Genomic DNA, 18,530 nt, shown 5'->3' on the forward strand with positions numbered 1-18,530 from the left:
ACCCTCAGCTCCCACTGAAAGTTGAGGGAGTGCCCCCACCCCCCCCCCCAGGAACTGCTCAGCGCAGCACCTTGTGGCATAAGGCATTTACACAGTCCATCACATCTGCTAATTGCTCAATAAGACAAATGAGTGCTTTACTCAGTACCAGGTGTTTGCTTAGGTGGATTTCACTCTAATTTCTATACAATATAAAAATATTCCTTTACCCCTCCCCACCCAAAGATCAAGGATCAGATCATAGTCTGACCTACCAGTGTGCATGCTTCCCTGCTTGACCTCCCCAGCCTTGGTCCCAGCCCCTAAATATGTCAGCCAGTGGGGCTAGGCTGGTGTGGTCCAGGGGGTTAGTATTCTGCTACTATGGGTAAATAGCAGATTACTACCACCGTGGAGTAAGGGGGGAGTATGACTCCTTCCCCACGCTGCTTCCAGGACATCTCAGCTATACTGCCCTTTACACAGGGCTGAGAGCAAATGCACAGTCTAGCCCTAAACCGTTTTAAAAAATGCTGTCAAGCAATAAAACAGCACCTAAGTGAAAATCAGTATTTTTCAGCACACAAATTAAACCTTGTGTGCCAGTGGATTTTATTGAAGTAATCAGAGACAACAACAAGTGCTTTTCTGGGTATTTGTGCGACTTCCATTTATCTTTAGACTGCCAAGATGAATAATGAATGTGCTAGACTTTTACTGGTGTCTCACCCATCAAAGCAATAGTAGAAGATTTCACTGTAGGAAAAATAAATGTTACAGAACCATGAGGGGGATGTTATTATCCAGACCCTTGCGACATATGTTATAGATGTGAGCGCTGCATGGTTCTATTGTAGAAGAAAAAGGGAATCTGTTGTACGCCAAGCTTATACATTATTGCACTGATGAGTAAATTGACCTAACATAAGAATATAAGAATGGCCATACTGGGGTGGACCACTGGTCCATCTAGCCCAGTATTCTGTCTTCCAACAGTGGCCGGTGCCAGATGCTTGAGAGGGAGTGAACAGAACAGGGCAATTATCAAGCGATCCATCCCCTGTCGCCAGTCCTAGTTTATGGCAGTCAGAGGCTTAGGGACACCCAGAGAGTGGGGTTACCAACTGATGTTTTCAGATGAGCAATAACAGCCAACACAATGAGTTGCAAATGTGAACAGCTCTGAATCTACGTCAATTTGTTAAAAATATGTGAAAATCTGTAATGCTACCAGATTGATTGTGCAACAGCTTAGATTTAGTTTCTGCTTTACTTCTATCCTTTGCTGATATCTTCTGCTGCTCCTATCTGTTCAGAAGATTTCTAATTCCATTATTTCAGCTGTATAATTTCAGCTATATAAGCTGTCAATGAGGCTATATTTTGACATGGTCTTCAACAAAAGAAGATAGATTTGGGTTTTTCTTTTGTTGGGAATCCTACCTTTTAAAAATACTAAAAAATCTAGATCTTAATTCTAGGTTTAATTTCTGTTTTCAGAGACAGAGAGATGGAGATATTTGCATTCCTAGGATACAAGATATAAAGTCCATTATTAGAACTGCATTCTGCCACCAATCCACACATGAGATTCATTTGGAATGAAAGATGTTCTGCACAAAAATGATGGCATGCTTAATAAAATGTAAAAATAGGGAGCCATCTCCTGCCCTCAATGTCGCTCTTATCACTCAAGTCAACAGGGTTGTATAGATGCAAGAGAGAGTGGAATCTAGCCCACAATGTATTATAATGGCAATAAATTCTTTGCACTTTTATATAGTTCACTACCTCTGATGATTTAAAAGAACCTAATATTGGCTTGGAGCATTGGGTATTATTTCCGTTTTTCAGAAGGGTGAACTAGGACACAGAGTCCTCTTTTGTCCACGTTCCCCATGTCTCCATCAGTTTCTCCATCTTTTATTTAAATGGGACTACTGAAGGAGTACTCAGCATAAATAAAGGTAGCACAATCTGGTCCAGGTTAAATGGCTTGCCCAAGATATCATAGTAGACAAATTAGTGTCATGATGTAAAGTTTAATTTTCAGATTCTCTTGAACATCCCAGGCAGCTTATTTTTACCTTTCTCTGCTATACAATATAATAAACTTCCTGCAGTAGCAGAGCTGGGCGAGCAGTGTCCCTGCTGAAGGACATACCTCAGAAGAATCTAGAGTGCTTCTTTACAATCAAACATTTATTGTAATATGATCCATCAGCCAAAGGCCAGATTCTCCCTTTAATGGGAGTATCATTAAGGTCCATGGGAGTCATGCACATGCATCCAAGGGTAGATTTTGGCTGCAGGTTCCTGTGCCAGACAAGAATGGTACAAAGTGTGCTATTACTGTACCTTGATCCCTAGAGTTTAGTTGCAAATGTTTGGGGGCTATTTCCCCCCCCCCCCCCCCCTTTGTGACCAAGATTAAGCAATCTGCCATTGGCTCTACTCCAGTAACTTGTTCTGTAAATGAAGGAATCATAAGGCCCAAGTCCCCTAATGCTCCAGTAAAATCAGCTCAATGCACTTTTGCAGATTGGGGGAAAATATTAAGAAGAAATTTAAGCACCCGCAAACTTTGGAAAAATTTGTGCTGGATTCTTCCATCCTTATTCACACTGAGCAGTACCATACTCTACAAGTGGTCATATTGAAGTTAACGGGTTTTCTTGTGAAGAAAAGCCCTGTTCAACACAAGAAAATCGAGGACTGAATGAGTTTTTTACCTCAGGCCTATCTCAACTCTGAAGTAATTGTCATGTTAGTAGACCCTCCTCTTACAGTGCAATGAACAAGTAGTAGTAAAGAATGGCAGACAAATTCCAACACTAATGGACTTTGTGAGATGTGTGATAACTATGAAGGGTTATGTGAGGGAATATGTGTTTTACAGCAGTGAGCCCATGCATTTCCAAATATTTAATCCCTAGACTATAAAGTGACCCATAATCCTGTTGTTTATGGAAGCCGGAAAAAGGACATTTTTAGTTATGTGAAGCAAGTTAGCGCAATGAGTTCAATTAGAAATATTTTTCTGTCAGGAATCTGCACAGAGGAAAACATTGGATCAGCAAAATGGTAACTAGGCCATTTGCTTTTGTGCGCCACCAGTTACATATGCTAAATAGTTCATTCTTTTCATACTACAGTACAGTATATTTAGAGTGAGTTGTTCACCAAGGATTTTTATTATGATTGGCCAGCATAAAAACCAGTACAAATAATGCTCCTGTTTGACATCCTTTGTCACACTGAATAGTACCTTTCTTTGTGAATAGCCCCACTGATGAAATTGGGCTCAATGGGACTACTGAAATGCTTCTTAACACAAGGATGGCAGGATCAGGTCCAATACTATTTTCTAGTGTGTAATTTGAAAACTATGGCTGTGATTCTATAGACACTTAACTACAGGTGCACCTTTACTCAGTAAATAAAGTTACATACTTGCTTCTTTGTTTGCAGGATCAGGGGCTCCAATCCAACATGCCTTATTGTATTAAATGTTACCTTGTTGTGGATGATATATGTGTCTTTTTTTTTAATGGGAAAGAAAAAGAACTTGCTTATCCACTTCTAGAAAGCATAAATGTAAAGAGACATAATTGGTGGCTATACTGAGCCACGATCTTCATAGAGTGTTCTTTTTCATTTACAAAGCTGACACTTTAAATGTAGCTCCAAGTAATTACAAATCAATTGTAACCCACAATTAGGTTACGATTTTTAAGTATATTCATTGCCCTCTAGTTACAGATATAAATCATCCAACTTTGCTCAAGGTCAGGAGTTTGATAAAGATCATTCAGCCATCCAGTCTAAGTGGCATTAACTGGAACTAATTATTAATCCGTGGGGATGCCAGGGAGTTGATGCTCTCATACGTGATTATTTGTTATCTCTCACAGGCAATTTCATTCCTCACGCCACTGGCTGTTATTTTTGTGGTGAAAATAATCCGGCGGACAGACAAGACTGAAATTAAAGAAGCTTTCTTAGGTAAAGTATATTGGTTTTTAAAATGGCAAGTGCATAAAAGTTCCTATTGGTGATTGTTCTAATTAGTATTCCAAACCTTGAAGAATCAGTGGCTCAAATCCTGGCTCCATTGAAGTCAGGAAAATCTTAAGAAAATCTCTCTCTTCTACATATAGTTTCTAAGCCTATGAGTTCTGTGCCTCATTTCTACCATCCATGGATCAAATCAAATTCTGGTCCTTGCTGGCTAACGTAACAAAACTCAGCTGAGATCTTTCTAAATGCTGATAGGCTAGAATCTATGACAGTCACTCCTGTACTCTCTATGCCACATGGATTCCTGTTTATTTCCAAGTGCAACTGAAGGCAGTGGTGTTAATTTTTAAAGTTCTCTGAGGTGTGGGTCCTTATTACCTTCTCATTGCCTCTGTACACTTCACCCCTATCGAAGTTTGAGATCAGTCAAAGAACTTCTGCCAATAGACTGTAGTTTCAAACATTTGAAGCGTGGTGGCAGGGCATTTGTAGTGAAGACTCCATGACCGGAATCCTCTCCTCTTTGCTGGTGAAGAAGAGCTTGAGTTTGTTGATTTTCAGATCATGGGCTAAGACCCATGTATTTGCCCTGACTTTTTTGTGTACTAGACTGAGTGCAGAGGTCTTAGTGCTAAAATCAATTTTGGGAAGCGCGGGGTTCTCTTTGAATTTGTTAATCTATTCTGGTGTTATATCAGCTGGAGAAAAGACCTTCGGGATTGTTTTTTGATGCTGCCAGTACTTGGCAGAGTGTTGTTAAATTTATCACAAGAGATGTTTAATTGATGAAAAATGTACTCAGTAGACAGGGGGCACGTGCATTTATAAATATAAAACCATATAGTCATGGTGCTGGTTCTCATTTTGTCTTTCTCATTTCAAAAGCAAAGGAGCTCTGGATCTGTTTTCATAGTTTGTTCTTCTTCCATGGCTCATGGATACTCTAGATTGGTATTCTCTATTTTTTGCTATATTGCACTGACATTACCATTAGCCCTACCATGCCCAGCTCATAAAAAAATATCCTCAGAAAATCGGCTCAATCAAATGAGAAACTACAATTTTAATGTTCTACAAAGTAGCCCAGTGTTCAATATTTACATAAATTCAGGACCTTTTATTGGCTAGTCATATTTAAATTGATCATTAAGACTCAAAATATTAATGGCCATGATCTTCAGCTGGTATGAATTAGTATAGACCCACTAACTTTGAGGATGCTATGCTGATTTACACCAGATGAGGATCTGGGCCCATTGCATTCTGCCCAGAAAAAACAAGAAACTCTTATTCTATAACTATTATTTTCTTCTGGAACTCTTTGATTCAGAGGGAAAAATGTTTGAAAATACTGGCTCTGATTCTCTACTGCTTTGCCCCTTGAGTAGCCATTAACATCCATGCTAAGTGAGAGCAGGTCTGAGTTCTCCACTCCCTTACACCAATGATAGCATTTTACAGCTGGATTCCACTTACTTTGCATAGATGCAAATGGCTACTCAAGGTGAAAGGCTGTGTGGATAATCCGACCCAGCATTAATAATCAAGTTATAGTTCAATGAAATATGGCAGACTTTACAGTGGAACTCAGGAAATCTCATATATATATTTCTCACATGTTACCATTCCCTTAAAAGGGAAATACAGTGCTGTGATGTTATTGGTCAAAGATATTAGATCTTATATAATATTTTTATTGAGCCACATGCAATCAGTATAAATAACTGAGAGAGTAAGAGAAAGCAAATGAGAGAGAGACCACAGGTGTTTAAAGTAGTCAGTAGGGGACTGTATTGAACAATATTGTATTGAACAATACTGCTGTCCATGGTATCAATTTGTTCCTTTATTTCAGACAGCAGCCTTGTAAATGGCTGAGAAAACACCTTTTTCCCCCTCACTGTGAAAGATGTAGAATTTGACTTTAAAAAAAATAAAAAATAGACAAATCTTATGATGTACAGAGTCATCAGGCAAGGATTTTGTGGACACAGAATGATGAAGTGTCAGTGTGGTACTGGAGTGCAACAATTGGGACAGTGATCCAGTGAGATAACAGCTTGATCTTCTTCTAGCTTTAGTCACATCTATATGGAGTTGGCCCTTCAAGTCCTTATTCTCAATTCATCCTGTAGATAATAGCCTGATGATAGTATCGTAATTATAGGTCACATTGCAAAATAAGAGATCTGCCTGATAGGCTTGCTAAGAAGAAATACAATGCAATGGTTCTTGCATTATAACATGTTGCTGTAACATAACCTGCAGCATTAAAGGAGTTTAAATCCAAACAGAAAGGAATTTATGGGCCCGAATAAGTCAATGAAAAGCTTCCATGGGAATTAGATCAGGCCCTTTGTGAACGCTGGTGAACTTTTGCTTAAATACAAATAAAGAGTAGGATATTTTCTTACCATAATGGAATGCCATTTTATTAGAAAGTTCCTCATTATTCTTATGTCAACACAATAGCTGGCTGGAAAACAGGAATGTTTTTCATTTATTTTTTGCAAAATATATTGTCCCTCTTTTTTTCTTTGGCACAACAGAATCAGTCCCAGGATTATTACCCTGTTCTGGAGTTTGCTCTCAGCCAAGATAATGAAAGAAACAATGGAGTTATTAAAATCTTTCAGCTATACTGAATAATCCAATTTCAGTTTGTTAAAAGTTTCAGTGCATAAGTCTAATGCACTAAAGTTTATAACTTGCTACCTAGGTTATTATTGTTCTGTTTGTTCATTTTGTTTTTTAGCTGTTTCCTTGGCCCTAGCTCTGAATGGAGTCTGCACAAATACTATTAAATTGATAGTGGGGAGGTAAGTCTTATCATATTCTAAATGATGGCTTAAACTGTCAAAGAAATTAACGGTCGAAAATCTATAATCCATCTTAATAAAAAGAATAACCACGGCTCCAAAACACATTGGATTAGCTGAGATTCCTGTTATCCTGTCCTCCTCCCTGGAAAGGATGGTGCATATCTTCATTACATGACATGTGACTGTTGCAGGATTCTCTGCTGTCAACTTTTGGAGTTTGTGTGGCAGGTGGACTAGTTTGAAGATCCAGACAAGCAAGACAAGGTTATGGAAAAGGTGTAAATTGAAATCTCTGTGTTTCACTAGTGACATATAAAGGGAACAGTCCAGTGTGCTGGGGTTTAGCTGCCAGCTCCCACTAGCACAACTAAATTGAAATCAGTTCATGGGTCTGCATTCCATGTAATGCATGTTACTGTTCATGAGATCTTCCATCAGTATCAGGATCCATCAGGATTACCAAAGCCAGGAGTGCGGTAACCAATGGACTCCTGAAAGGGCTCTCTCATATTGTTTCAGGAGTGCAACATGCGGAGTGTCTCTGCTTGTATTTTGACACACACCCCGCTCTGCCCCAACACTGCTCTGCTGGCAATCATAATACTTAGCACTGTTCACTTTCAAAGTGTTTTAGATACATAACTAACTTATCCTCACAAGAGCTCTGGGAGGTGGGTAAGTATCATTAGCTCTATTTGACACATAGGGAAACTGAAGCAGAGAAGTTAATTGACTTGCTCCAGGAGTCAAACCTAGATCCTCATAGGTATATAGGTGCCTGACTCCCAATGAAGTCATTGGGAGTTAGATGCCTAAATGCCATTGAGAATCTGGACCTCAGATCTGGGTTGGATTAGTACTCTGTAGTTCCTTGATTCCAGTCCTTTGGTCTGATCAGCAAGTCATACCTCCCTCTTATAGTAACAGGTTAGGGTGCTACTGAGCAGAGAGCCAACAAGGCCTGTGCAACCCTGTGGAGCGTGTGTGGTAGTCATTGCTCTTTTGGATAGCCTGCTTGATCACTGAGCATGACGTGCAGTTTGGCTGGATGATGGGATATGCAATGAGTAGCCCTGCGTATTCCTTTTCAAGATCGAGCCTATATATGTCCATCAGGATTGAGCCTGTCAGAATGCAGAGATGCAGCCATCAACTGCTGCTAGAACACTGCTGGAAGTTTTCCCACAGAGAGCATGTATGCAAAAGTTTGGCAGGAAGGAAGTAATAAAGAAACATATCTATTGCTACCACATGCAGAATATAAAGAGGCAAATGAACTCTCTCTCTGTGATAGTCAGTAAATTTAATAATCACTTTGAGGTTCATTTATAACTACAGCTCTTATATTTCAAATGTCCATGGTGTTTTTTGTAGACCTCGTCCCGATTTCTTTTACCGCTGCTTTCCAGATGGAGTAATGAACTCTGAAATGCACTGCACAGGTGATCCAGATCTGGTGTCCGAAGGCAGAAAGAGCTTTCCCAGTATTCACTCTTCCTGTAAGTTCATTCAAATACCACTCACCTTTGGCAATGTTATCCTCATCTATGTATTAGCATTGCTCTTTCTGATGGATTCTGCACTTGATTTTAGTTGCAGGGAACAGCACTTTTGCAGAAAACACCTGGCTTGAACTTTTTGATGTCCCCCTCATTAAACACTAAGGCTCTGATTCTGTGACCCTGTCTTACCTCAAGCACTATCTCACACCAGAGACAATCCCACTCAGTTCATCAGGACTATTTGTAGAGTAAGGAACTGCTCAAAGTGAGAGAGGGTGAAGGAATTGCGTGACAGATTCCAAGCATTATGGGCCCCCAGTCAGAGACAATATTAAATAATGCTTTAGTTCATCAGTTATATTGAAATGAAATATGCTTGAATGGAGCAAGAGTTGATTGATTAATTTATTGATTGACTTTTGACAACATTGCAAATAATGCCATCCTTCGTACTTTTGTAGCATTACATCATGAACATAAGGGTGAGTCATTGAGGTTGCTCAGTTAAATAGGTTTACATTTATGAATATATTTAGTTTCACAGTGATGTTTCCTTACCATATTCCATATCCTAGGGTTTTTACTATTGTTTCAGTGTTATAGGCAGGACTGTGAGGAGACAGAGAGATGTAAAAGGGAATAAGAGTGCTTTCTCACCCTCACACTCTTGACTAGTTTCAATAGCTCTGAGCATACAGGGATAAAAGAGAGTTGTGTGCTCATTGCAAGCAGGCAGATGGGGAGATTTGACTCCACCCTTAATGTGTTAGCACAGATGAGTCATCACATAATTGGAGGCGTAGATCAGTAGCAAATTACTATCTGCTGGAGCACAGGGGAAATTGAGGCACAATTCTTTCCATTGGCTGCTCCTGGAACCGTGTAGCTTCTCATCATTCCATACATAGGGCTTGTGGCAAGCCCACAATCTAACCCATGTGAATAGTGTATAGTGTGTATAGTACATGTGTATAGTACATGATATGTCATTTAGTTCAAAAAACTTAAAGTGTTATGTGAATTACAGTTTGTGACTTCCCCTTGCTGGAACATATTATGTTATAAATTGGGGGCTGCAGAGTTTAGGTACTAGAGGACATTCAATGTATCTTTCCCCAGAGGCTAAGAACATCATGACCATAATGTGCTCTTGTCTGTATTGGCTCACACCGCAGGAGCTGACCACTGTTACCGTACCAAGATCCCTTGTCACATTACTGTTGTGCCCCTGGACCAGTCTGAGTGTGTGTTTGGGATCGATTTTATTAGATTTATAAACACTGAGTTGTAAATTGATTTTGTGCAACATCAGTAGGGGCACAGACCAAAATTATGGGAACATCTTTTTCCTTCACTGCTTAATATAACTTTATTATACATCTTAGATTATTATATTTTCAACCCCAAAGACTTTTATTACCAGGTGAAATGACTGACAGGATATTATCACAGAACAGTTTTTATCTGCTGGTAATCCTATGCTAAAGTGCCACAATTCGGAAACTGCTACAAGTCCTTAGTTGTTTCCAACTTGATGTCATTAAGTGACAGTGTTGTATGCTCTGAAGATTCAGAAAGCAGTTTGTTATAAATATTTGATTTCCACACAGGAAAAAGAAACTATTCTCAGATAACACTCTTTTACATTGGTGCCACCCAACTTTCTGCATAGCAGGGGGTATCCAGATTATAGGATTAACAGGGGTTTATAAAAATAATTTTAAAAAATCTTAGTAATTGTAAATTAATTTCCTTGCTGCCAGTTCATACTTAAATTACCCCACTGGGCCTCAGTGTGGCAATCAGTAAACATCATGTAAAATGCAGCATCACACCGGGTGCTTGGTGTGATTTAAGCACTGGGACAGGTTACTTAGGAAGGTTGTGGAATCCGCATCATTGGAGGTCTTTAAGAACAGGTTAGACAAACATCTATTAGGGATAATCATATATATTTAAGGCCGCCTCAGTGTAGGAGGAAGGACTAGATTAACTCTTTAGGTCCCTTCCAGCTCTACATTTCTGTGATTCTATGAGTTGTTCTCTTAGAACTGCTACTTCAGCTATAAATTTCCTGATTTTCTTCTGTGTAACATGGTGAACTCCCTAGCCAACTCCTAACAAAAACCACACATTCATCTTAGAGTCAAAAGGCTATCCTTCCTGTGTTCTGGTGTTATTAGTGTAAAGGTTTTTCCAAAATTACTCAGCATGAATCAAGGCTAAGACTTCTCTCTAGGCTTGGCTTTGTTCCTTCCTTTGGGATCTCTCTTGTCTCATACCATCACTCCCTCTGCCAGAGGACTGCTCCCACTTCCTTTTCTATATAATAATCAGCCACACCAGCCCCAATAAGTTACTAGTAATTAACCAGCAGCTCTCTGCCTGGACCCAATACCTATTAGCAAGATAGGGCAGCAGGAGAATCCTTCCGACCTGTTACAGACATGTAAATCTAGTTCTTAGGACCAAATTCTAGTCTAACTTAGCCCATTGTAAATCCAGAGTAACTCCTCTGACAGATGTGAGTGACAAATAGGGTTTAGTTGTATTAGCTCCTTCAATATTATGTTCCCTTGCAGCTTCTGTGCTGTAACATGTAGAGTGGGTAGACCAGCACTGCACGTGAGTTTCACACCAGGCCCCTTTCCTTTTAGGCTGCATCTGAGAAGCTTGTAGTTTTTCCCATGGTTTCATGGTTTTCTGGTAGTAAAAATATAAATAACTCACCCTGGGGGGAATGAGAGGTGACATGATCAACCATAGTATCTCTCTTGGAATTAAAGTTACAAGTAGCCCACTGCAGTTTGTATTTTCTCTTTCATTTCGTGTACAGATGAAGGAAATAAATCACAAGTGAATGTTACTTGCTGCCCGGTATCTGGTAAAGATAGATTAAAAGCCTCAGTCAAAAGCTATTTTCATCTTCAAGCCAGCATTCTTTACACTATTCCTTTCCGAGGCTGTCAATCAAAAGCCTTGTTATACAAGTATCTGATATCTGATCCATGCAGAACAAGACTTTTGACAGGTTGATTTGTTTGTTGTGGCTGTAGTGCTTACATAAATGCATAGCAAGGTCAGTCATACTGACAGGTCATCAGTGGAGGAACCTGACAGTACATGTGCAGTAACATCATGTTGAATGCCACCTTACTTGCACTCTCACTGGTGGCTCTTGTGTGGCTGGCTCCTGCACTTGGAGAGTTGAACAAGTTTGATGATGCTTAAGCCGCCTGGGTATAAGTATGTGTCCCATAAAAACCTGATTCTCCCTGGCAGGTGAGCAAACTTCTAGGAAGCTGTAATTTGCTTATGTCAAGTCAGAAAATGGTGCCACTTACAGAAAGCCCTTCCCAGAGTCATATCACTGCAGAGTACAATTGGTGAGAGCCAAATATATGACTGGACTAGCGAAAGCACCATTTTCAAGGCTGATGTTTCCTAGAGTGATGTGATTAGAATGACAGTGTGATAACCAGGATAAAAGCTGGGCTCATGTTACTTGGCCATAAGGAGTAGATAAGTCACATATGGTTATAACTCAGCTCAGGGGGGTAAGAAAATCATCAAAAAAGCTTGCTGATTTCTAAGCAGCCTCCTATGGTTCCCAGTGCTTTTTTCAATCTTTGTGAAAATGCTGGGGGGGAGGAGGCCTGGGAGGGAGAGAAGCATTTGTACAGAAGACAAGGGAGACCAGATTCAAGTCGTTAATGTTAAAAATAAAAATGACACCTATGGTAGAGTGAGGCATTTGGGGGAAGAGCCTTGTGCTGGGTTCTGCTGCCAGTTTGGTCTTCCTGGCTGATTAAAACCCCCCCTTGGGATCAGGAAAATAGGGCCACCAGAGAACTCATGCAGTCACAGATGTGTTATGTTGGTCATATGTGATTCCAGTGAGACTGCACATGGAGTAAGTTACATCTCCAAGTGTGTAACAGTGTCAGAATCAGGCCCTACTTTGAAGGTACCCTTATCATGCAGGAGGTTGTTTAATCAGCGTAAAGGATTTGACTACTATAGCAGTTGAACTCAAATGCTGGTGTCAGCAAGAGCTAGAAAGTAAATAAAATCATTTTTTTCACCGTAAATATGTTTCATTGTTTCTTGCAAGCAGTGCAGAGTTATTTTTAAGTGCATCGGGAAGGTTTATGCAGGTTGGATACCTTTTTTTTATCTCCCCTAATTTAACTTTCTAAGGTTGGGTGGTTTTTCTTCTTGGGTGCAGGAAATAGTCTAAAATGACAATAATAGTCACCTTCTTTTTGAACAGCTTGATGGTGCTTAAAAGGAATGCCAAGAAGCTAAGCATCTTTGTGGTAAAGATTTTGGAGGCCAGTAGTAAGGTTGTTTACAATTTCAGAATTTAATATCACTGCTCTGTGATTACTGTATTAATTTATGAAGAAATGGAACAATGTACAAAAGTGTCACAAGCTGTGTTTGTGTTGCAGTTGTTTAGCAGACACCATCTCAAGTAAAAGTGGAGAGATTATATTTTACCTCTGTACATGACCTGTTGAGATCACTACTGGAACACTGTGTCCAGTTCTAGTTTCTGCAGTTCGAGAAGGATGCTGATAAATTGGAGAGGGTGGTTTGCCAGTATGCATGTGGGTAATATTCTGTCCATCCATTCCCATAAGAAGGCATGACACTGAAATATACAGGTGGCAGGAATTTCATATAGTCAACACCTTGCATTTTCACAAGAATGGAAGGATTGCCAGGATGGCGGGGATAGAGCAATATGTACCTATCCTGACCATGAGCCTTTGAGTATTTGGAAATCTTGGTCCTGCCAACATTTGGGAAACCTTAGGTTATTGCCCCCTTTATTCAACAGCAAACACAACCAGTCTGACACCAAATAAGATAAAGTTGGATGAATTTCATTCATGAACAAATGTTAAAAATTCTTAGATAAGGAGATCCTACAATAAATCATCACATTGGCATTGGCTCAGGGTAATTATACTGCAGATTAATTATATGCCAGTGTTTACAGCTTTGAAATAGTTGATTGATGATGGAATAGGTATTGGGAAGTGCCTCCGGTATATGAACTATCTTTTTTCTCCAAGAGTTTCCTTTTTCTAAACGCTTAAATGAGGCTTTTGTAAGTGATGGGCCAGATCCAGAGCTCACTGCAGACAATAGACTACAATGGAAACTACTGGATTAGCTCCTTCAGACTACCCCATGGCTAAAACGATTAATAAAAGCTGACGCAAACCATACCATATATGATGAAAGAGCACCGTTCTTATTTTGCATTTAAACACCAGTTTTATGGTATTTTAGTGAGTTAGTTGGTTGCTGAGCCTGGCAGTGGGTCAGGTGATGATGAATGCAACAGCAACCTTGAGCTGGAGGCCTCAGTCCTGTTGTGAGGCCTGATGTTAGCTCTTATTGAAGGGCCATGTTCTGCTCAGAGTGGGAGCTGTACATGGGATGGGAGGAGCTTTACTACAAGGCTCAGCCCAGGGACCAGGCCTCCACATGAACTGGATTGCCCTCTGGCAACACCCCCTAAAGCAGGGACTTGCTGTCCTGCAATCTCTTGCAGGAGCATGAGGGTGAGAGTAGAACAGGCCGAGGGAACAGGACGGCCCTTTGGCTTCATGGCAAACTCAAAAGGCTTTTTCTAAGCATCTGAACTGTCACTGGAGGAAGCAGTTGTGAGTGGTGGGGGTATGGCTTCCCTCCGTAGGATGGGGCAGGTGGCTGTCATTGCTTGGGAGGGGAGGAGAGAACATGGGGCTGAAAGTATTAGGTCCACCGTGGTGAATGAATAACTGTCAGGGAGCTGGGGAGGGGACAAAGGTAATGAGGCAAGACTCTCTGGGCTGGACAAAGGGGAGGAATTTGATATCAGACTTCAACTACCTGAAGGGGGGTTCCAGGGAGGATGGAGCTAGGCTGTTCTCAGTGGTGGCAGACGACAGAACTAGGAGCAATGGTCTTAAGTTGCAGTGGGAGAAGTCTAGGTTGGATATTAGGAGGGTGGTGAAGCACTGGAATGGGTTACCTAGAGAGGGGGTGAAAACTCCATCCTTAGAAGTTTTTAAGGGTTGGTTTGACAAAGCCCTGTCTGGGATGATTTAGTTGGGGTTGGTCCTGTTTTGAGCAGGGGTTGGACTAGATGACCTCCTGAGGTCCCTTCCAACCCTAATCTTCTATGATTCTATGAAATCAAAATACTGTGTAAAATACAAGCTATAATTAACAAAAGGTCTGGGGAAAAGTTCCAACTACACAATCCTTTGCAAAGAGCTGGTCAGATTCAGCAGTAATGGAACAGGGAAGTGTAAATTACAGTTGCTTGAACCAGTAAGGCTATCTGTGCCCAGAGTGGGAGGAGTGGGTTGACCAAAAGTAGCCAATGATACTGCTGCCTTCCCCTCTGAGTGGAAAAGCTTTGATTTGTGGTTCAAGTCTCACCTGTGAAGGATGCTGAGGCAATGCTTGGAATCAACACATCCCCAAGAAGCCCTAATCCCCACCCTCCCCTCTTCCTTGCTGTCCCTTACAAGTCTCCCCTGCGTAGGACAACTGAGGTTGTGGATTCTTTATACCAATGCAATCTCTTACCATGCAGAACTTTTCCTCTCAGGTTCCTGTTCTAGCGTTCAACACCAGCATTGACCCTGCACCGAATCTGAGCAGAGTCTTTCTGAAATGCCAGGCTACTCTTTGACTTTGACGTTCCAATGATGCTATATTTTATTGGCTATTTTATTTACTCTCTTCCAAATTACAGCCTCTATAGATATATCAAATCACACAGGAATAGAATAAGATACAGTACACTTGGGGGTCAATTACACCCCTTGGGAGGTAGCTGAGTTGGAGGGCGGATTTGGAGGAAATCAGCCCTGTCACTGGAAATGTGTGTCAGTAATGTGCCTTTCAAAGGCATAATTCCTCCAGAGTGATGAGTGGAGTGTGTCAGACCTTTATTACACCTGTGTAACAGATCCAGGTAACGTTCCCCCTCATCCTCAGAGCAGCCAACCCAGTGTAGAGGGGGTGGAGGGTCTCTGTCCCTTCTGGGTTCATTCATCCCAGTGCTAGAGGCAGATTATTATTCCCTGTGAACGGATACAATAGGAAAGCAAAAACGCTTCTTTTGCTTTTTTCTCTCTCTCCTAGTACTCAGCACCATTCAGCCCTGTAACGTAACAAAATGAAAGGCGAACAGAATAAACAATAAAGGACAAAACGGTCAGACATGTAGACTTGATGCTTTGATACATTTAGCACAACAAACAGCATGAATTGTGCAGAAATCAGTAACAACTATTATAGTCTGAATAAACTGGATTTAATAATACCTATAACAGAATGATTATTTGGCATATTGAATGGGGGAAAAACACAACGTATAAATAAAGTATATTTAATTGATTAAGCCACACACATTGTAGTTGATAACTGAAAAGCACACTGAATTTGCAGACGTACAGCCTACTAATGGGGTGGACATAAAACTTCTATAATTGATTTCTCGTCCTTTATCATGTGCCTGATGCCATTTTGACGTCTGTGTCAGGTCCACAAGATCCTTCCATAAGTAAAGTGTGAGCCTGGAGTTCTGCCATGTAATTTATTTAAAAATCAATAATGTCTGACTCTTTGAATATCTGTTGTTAAAAAGTTACCGTCACACAAAATCTCCTTGTTAAGTTTCATTATTGCCTTAGACAATGGAGTGCAGGGAAAGTGCATGGGAAATACACCCTTATAATGCTGCTTTTACATGCAGTAAAGCAATTCCAAGCAGACCAGATGGCCAGTGATAAAGACTGGAAATGAAATCAGAAAGGTTCTTTTCAATATCTGTCAGCCCTTTGTTACTATAAGTAGCTTTGTGTATTTACCAATTCAAGAAAGATTTCTCAGAGCATCATTTTTGTGTTCTCTGTTGGCAGTGAATATTTGATATTAGGCTCCAGCTAGTACTTGTTGGGATGAAGGGAGTCTGAGTTTGCTTGAGTTACAGAATTTGGAAGAGAAGAATAGAATACAGTTTTTCAATAATTTCAGAGACCCCAATTTCCAGTTTTATACTTTAATGGCCACAGACATTTATGACTAAATACAAAAAGTATGCTTTAGTAGGAGGGAATCCTAAAATACCTTTATTGTACTATTCTACTGCTTTTGATCACCGTGGGACTATGAAGAATGAAGTTAATTGTCCAGATCCCTATTTTCTCTTCAGTGCAAATAAACTGAATAGCTTGCAAAAAAACCCAAAACCTCTCCATCTCTGCCATTGCTCTACTCAGGAAGTGAATTCCTTCATTTAGGGAATATTTCTGAATTCCTTGTACACTCAAAACTCCTGTTGAATTCAGTGGGAATACTGGATCTGCAAGGCACGCAGGAATGGGTTCTTTGTTCCCACCCCCCATATTAGTGAACATCAACAGTACGACAAAGTGTCTGACTTTCTGCCTGATGGAAGGGTGAGTGGCCATCTTTCAAGCACCTGGTGAACCAACGTGACCATGTCTCTATAAAGGAGATGGGAGTCACAAGGTGAAACTGTGGGTCACCTTTCATACAAAGGGCAAAAGGAGAAGATTAACCTGACTTCATGGTAGAAAGCTTTAGAGGTTTCTTGGGGGGCAGAGAGTCCCAAAGAGAACTGGGAGAGTTTCAAACACTAGAGGTAATGATTCCTGCTAAATTAACATAAAGACATACTTACAAGTCTTGTTTTAGATTGCATCCAAATTCTAATTCACTTCCTTCCCTGGTCTTAGAAAATCTTTAAAAACAGGTGCAGTAATGATGGGGGCTGCTCATCCTTTGTACTGGGGACTGACCCTCTAGTAACAGTGTGCCTCACTTCCCAGGAAGAGGAGACATCAGAAAGCCTAGCTATTATGTATCCCCTCGACTCTACCTCCAAGTCACTGTCAGGCATTAGTAGTGGCTGTAATGTTGTGTCTTTGTGTCTGCTTGATCTTCAATTGTATTCCATAGGAAAGGTGATCACAGGTCAGAGAGCTGTGCTCAAAACAGAGGCCGCTTCAATCATTTCTGTATTATATATCCACATCTGTATTTGTCTAAAACATCAGTTCTCAAACCAGCAACATCAGTTTGCAACAAAGCTTTGTTGCATTGCTTACCTGTGACTTCAGCTGAAAGCAAAAGTCCTTTGTTTTTCTTTCAATGAATAATGCCAAACTAGGCAGGAAACCAGCAACTTTAAGCATGTAATGCAAATAAATTGGAGGAGGAGCTTATTTCAACCAATAGGATTGCAATATGCAAGTGAATTGAAAATCTTGAGAGAGAGAATAAAGGGGAAAAAGAGTTGGGGGGCTAATTTAGCTCTGATGTCACAATGCTGCCAGTCAGCAGGTCATAATTCAGTGAGGGTGGGAAGAAAATGAAAGGGAAAATTCTGTCTTCATTTAATGATCCCACGAATTATTACAGGTACAAACTAGTTCTAACATAATTGTTTAATGTTTTTAGTAATGGGCCTAGCTAATCAATGCCCTGGATATTTAACACTCCAGAACTTTTAAGGATTTGGATTTAGAGTTTTAATCTGAACTTTACCATTGTCCCCTTTCCATGTAGGGTGCTATATCCAAATAACCCCCTTTACTGAAAACGTCCAGAGAATTTGGATCTGGAAACAAACTTTCCCACTCTGGTCCATCCTTAATCTAGATGTGTTGAAGCTGGAGATGGAAAAACCTTATCAACTTTTTTACAGTAGATTAGCCCCTTGCTAGTGCAGAATTGTTCCCAACAAAATATATTTTTTGAGCTTTTCTCAGCCTAATTTTAAACATCTTAATTGATAGGGTTTCCAGCAATTCCCTAGGAAGATTATTATGCAGTTTACGAGTTCAATGTAGGGCACATACTTCTCTCTGATCTAATCTTGAGCCATCTAATTGGATATTTCTCTTTTGTACCTGATGCATCATTTCAGAATGCTCTGAATTCATCATTTCAATATGGTTCTCCTCTATTAAGCTATGCCATATTATATGTCAGTTTAGTAAATGCTCCAATAATTTGTTACAAAACTTGCTTTTTGCTCCTATGGCAGTACAGCATATGCAGTTACCAGGAATTTATTTGTAGCACATCACATGTTCTTGTCACCTGAACAAAGTTACAAATACTGCTCGACTGATCTATTCAAGTATCAAGCTCAATGGGAAAAATC

General features: G+C 40.3%; 1 protein-coding gene across 1 annotated transcript in view; it reads left to right on the top strand.

Moving 5' to 3' along the window:
- Nucleotides 1–18,530, top strand: part of PLPP4 (phospholipid phosphatase 4) — an 84,951-nt gene that overhangs the window by 29,594 nt on the left and 36,827 nt on the right. The window contains exons 3-5 of the mRNA XM_067561288.1: nucleotides 3,894–3,984; nucleotides 6,755–6,818; nucleotides 8,196–8,320. Of these exons, the coding sequence (XP_067417389.1) occupies nucleotides 3,894–3,984; nucleotides 6,755–6,818; nucleotides 8,196–8,320 (280 nt within the window). The remainder of the gene's footprint in view (nucleotides 1–3,893; nucleotides 3,985–6,754; nucleotides 6,819–8,195; nucleotides 8,321–18,530) is intronic.

Source organism: Emydura macquarii, unplaced genomic scaffold (genome assembly GCF_026122565.2).
Source record: "Emydura macquarii macquarii isolate MOO-44397 ecotype Brisbane River unplaced genomic scaffold, CSIRO-AGI_Emac_v2 contig_2372, whole genome shotgun sequence".
Classification (NCBI taxonomy): domain Eukaryota; kingdom Metazoa; phylum Chordata; order Testudines; family Chelidae; genus Emydura; species Emydura macquarii.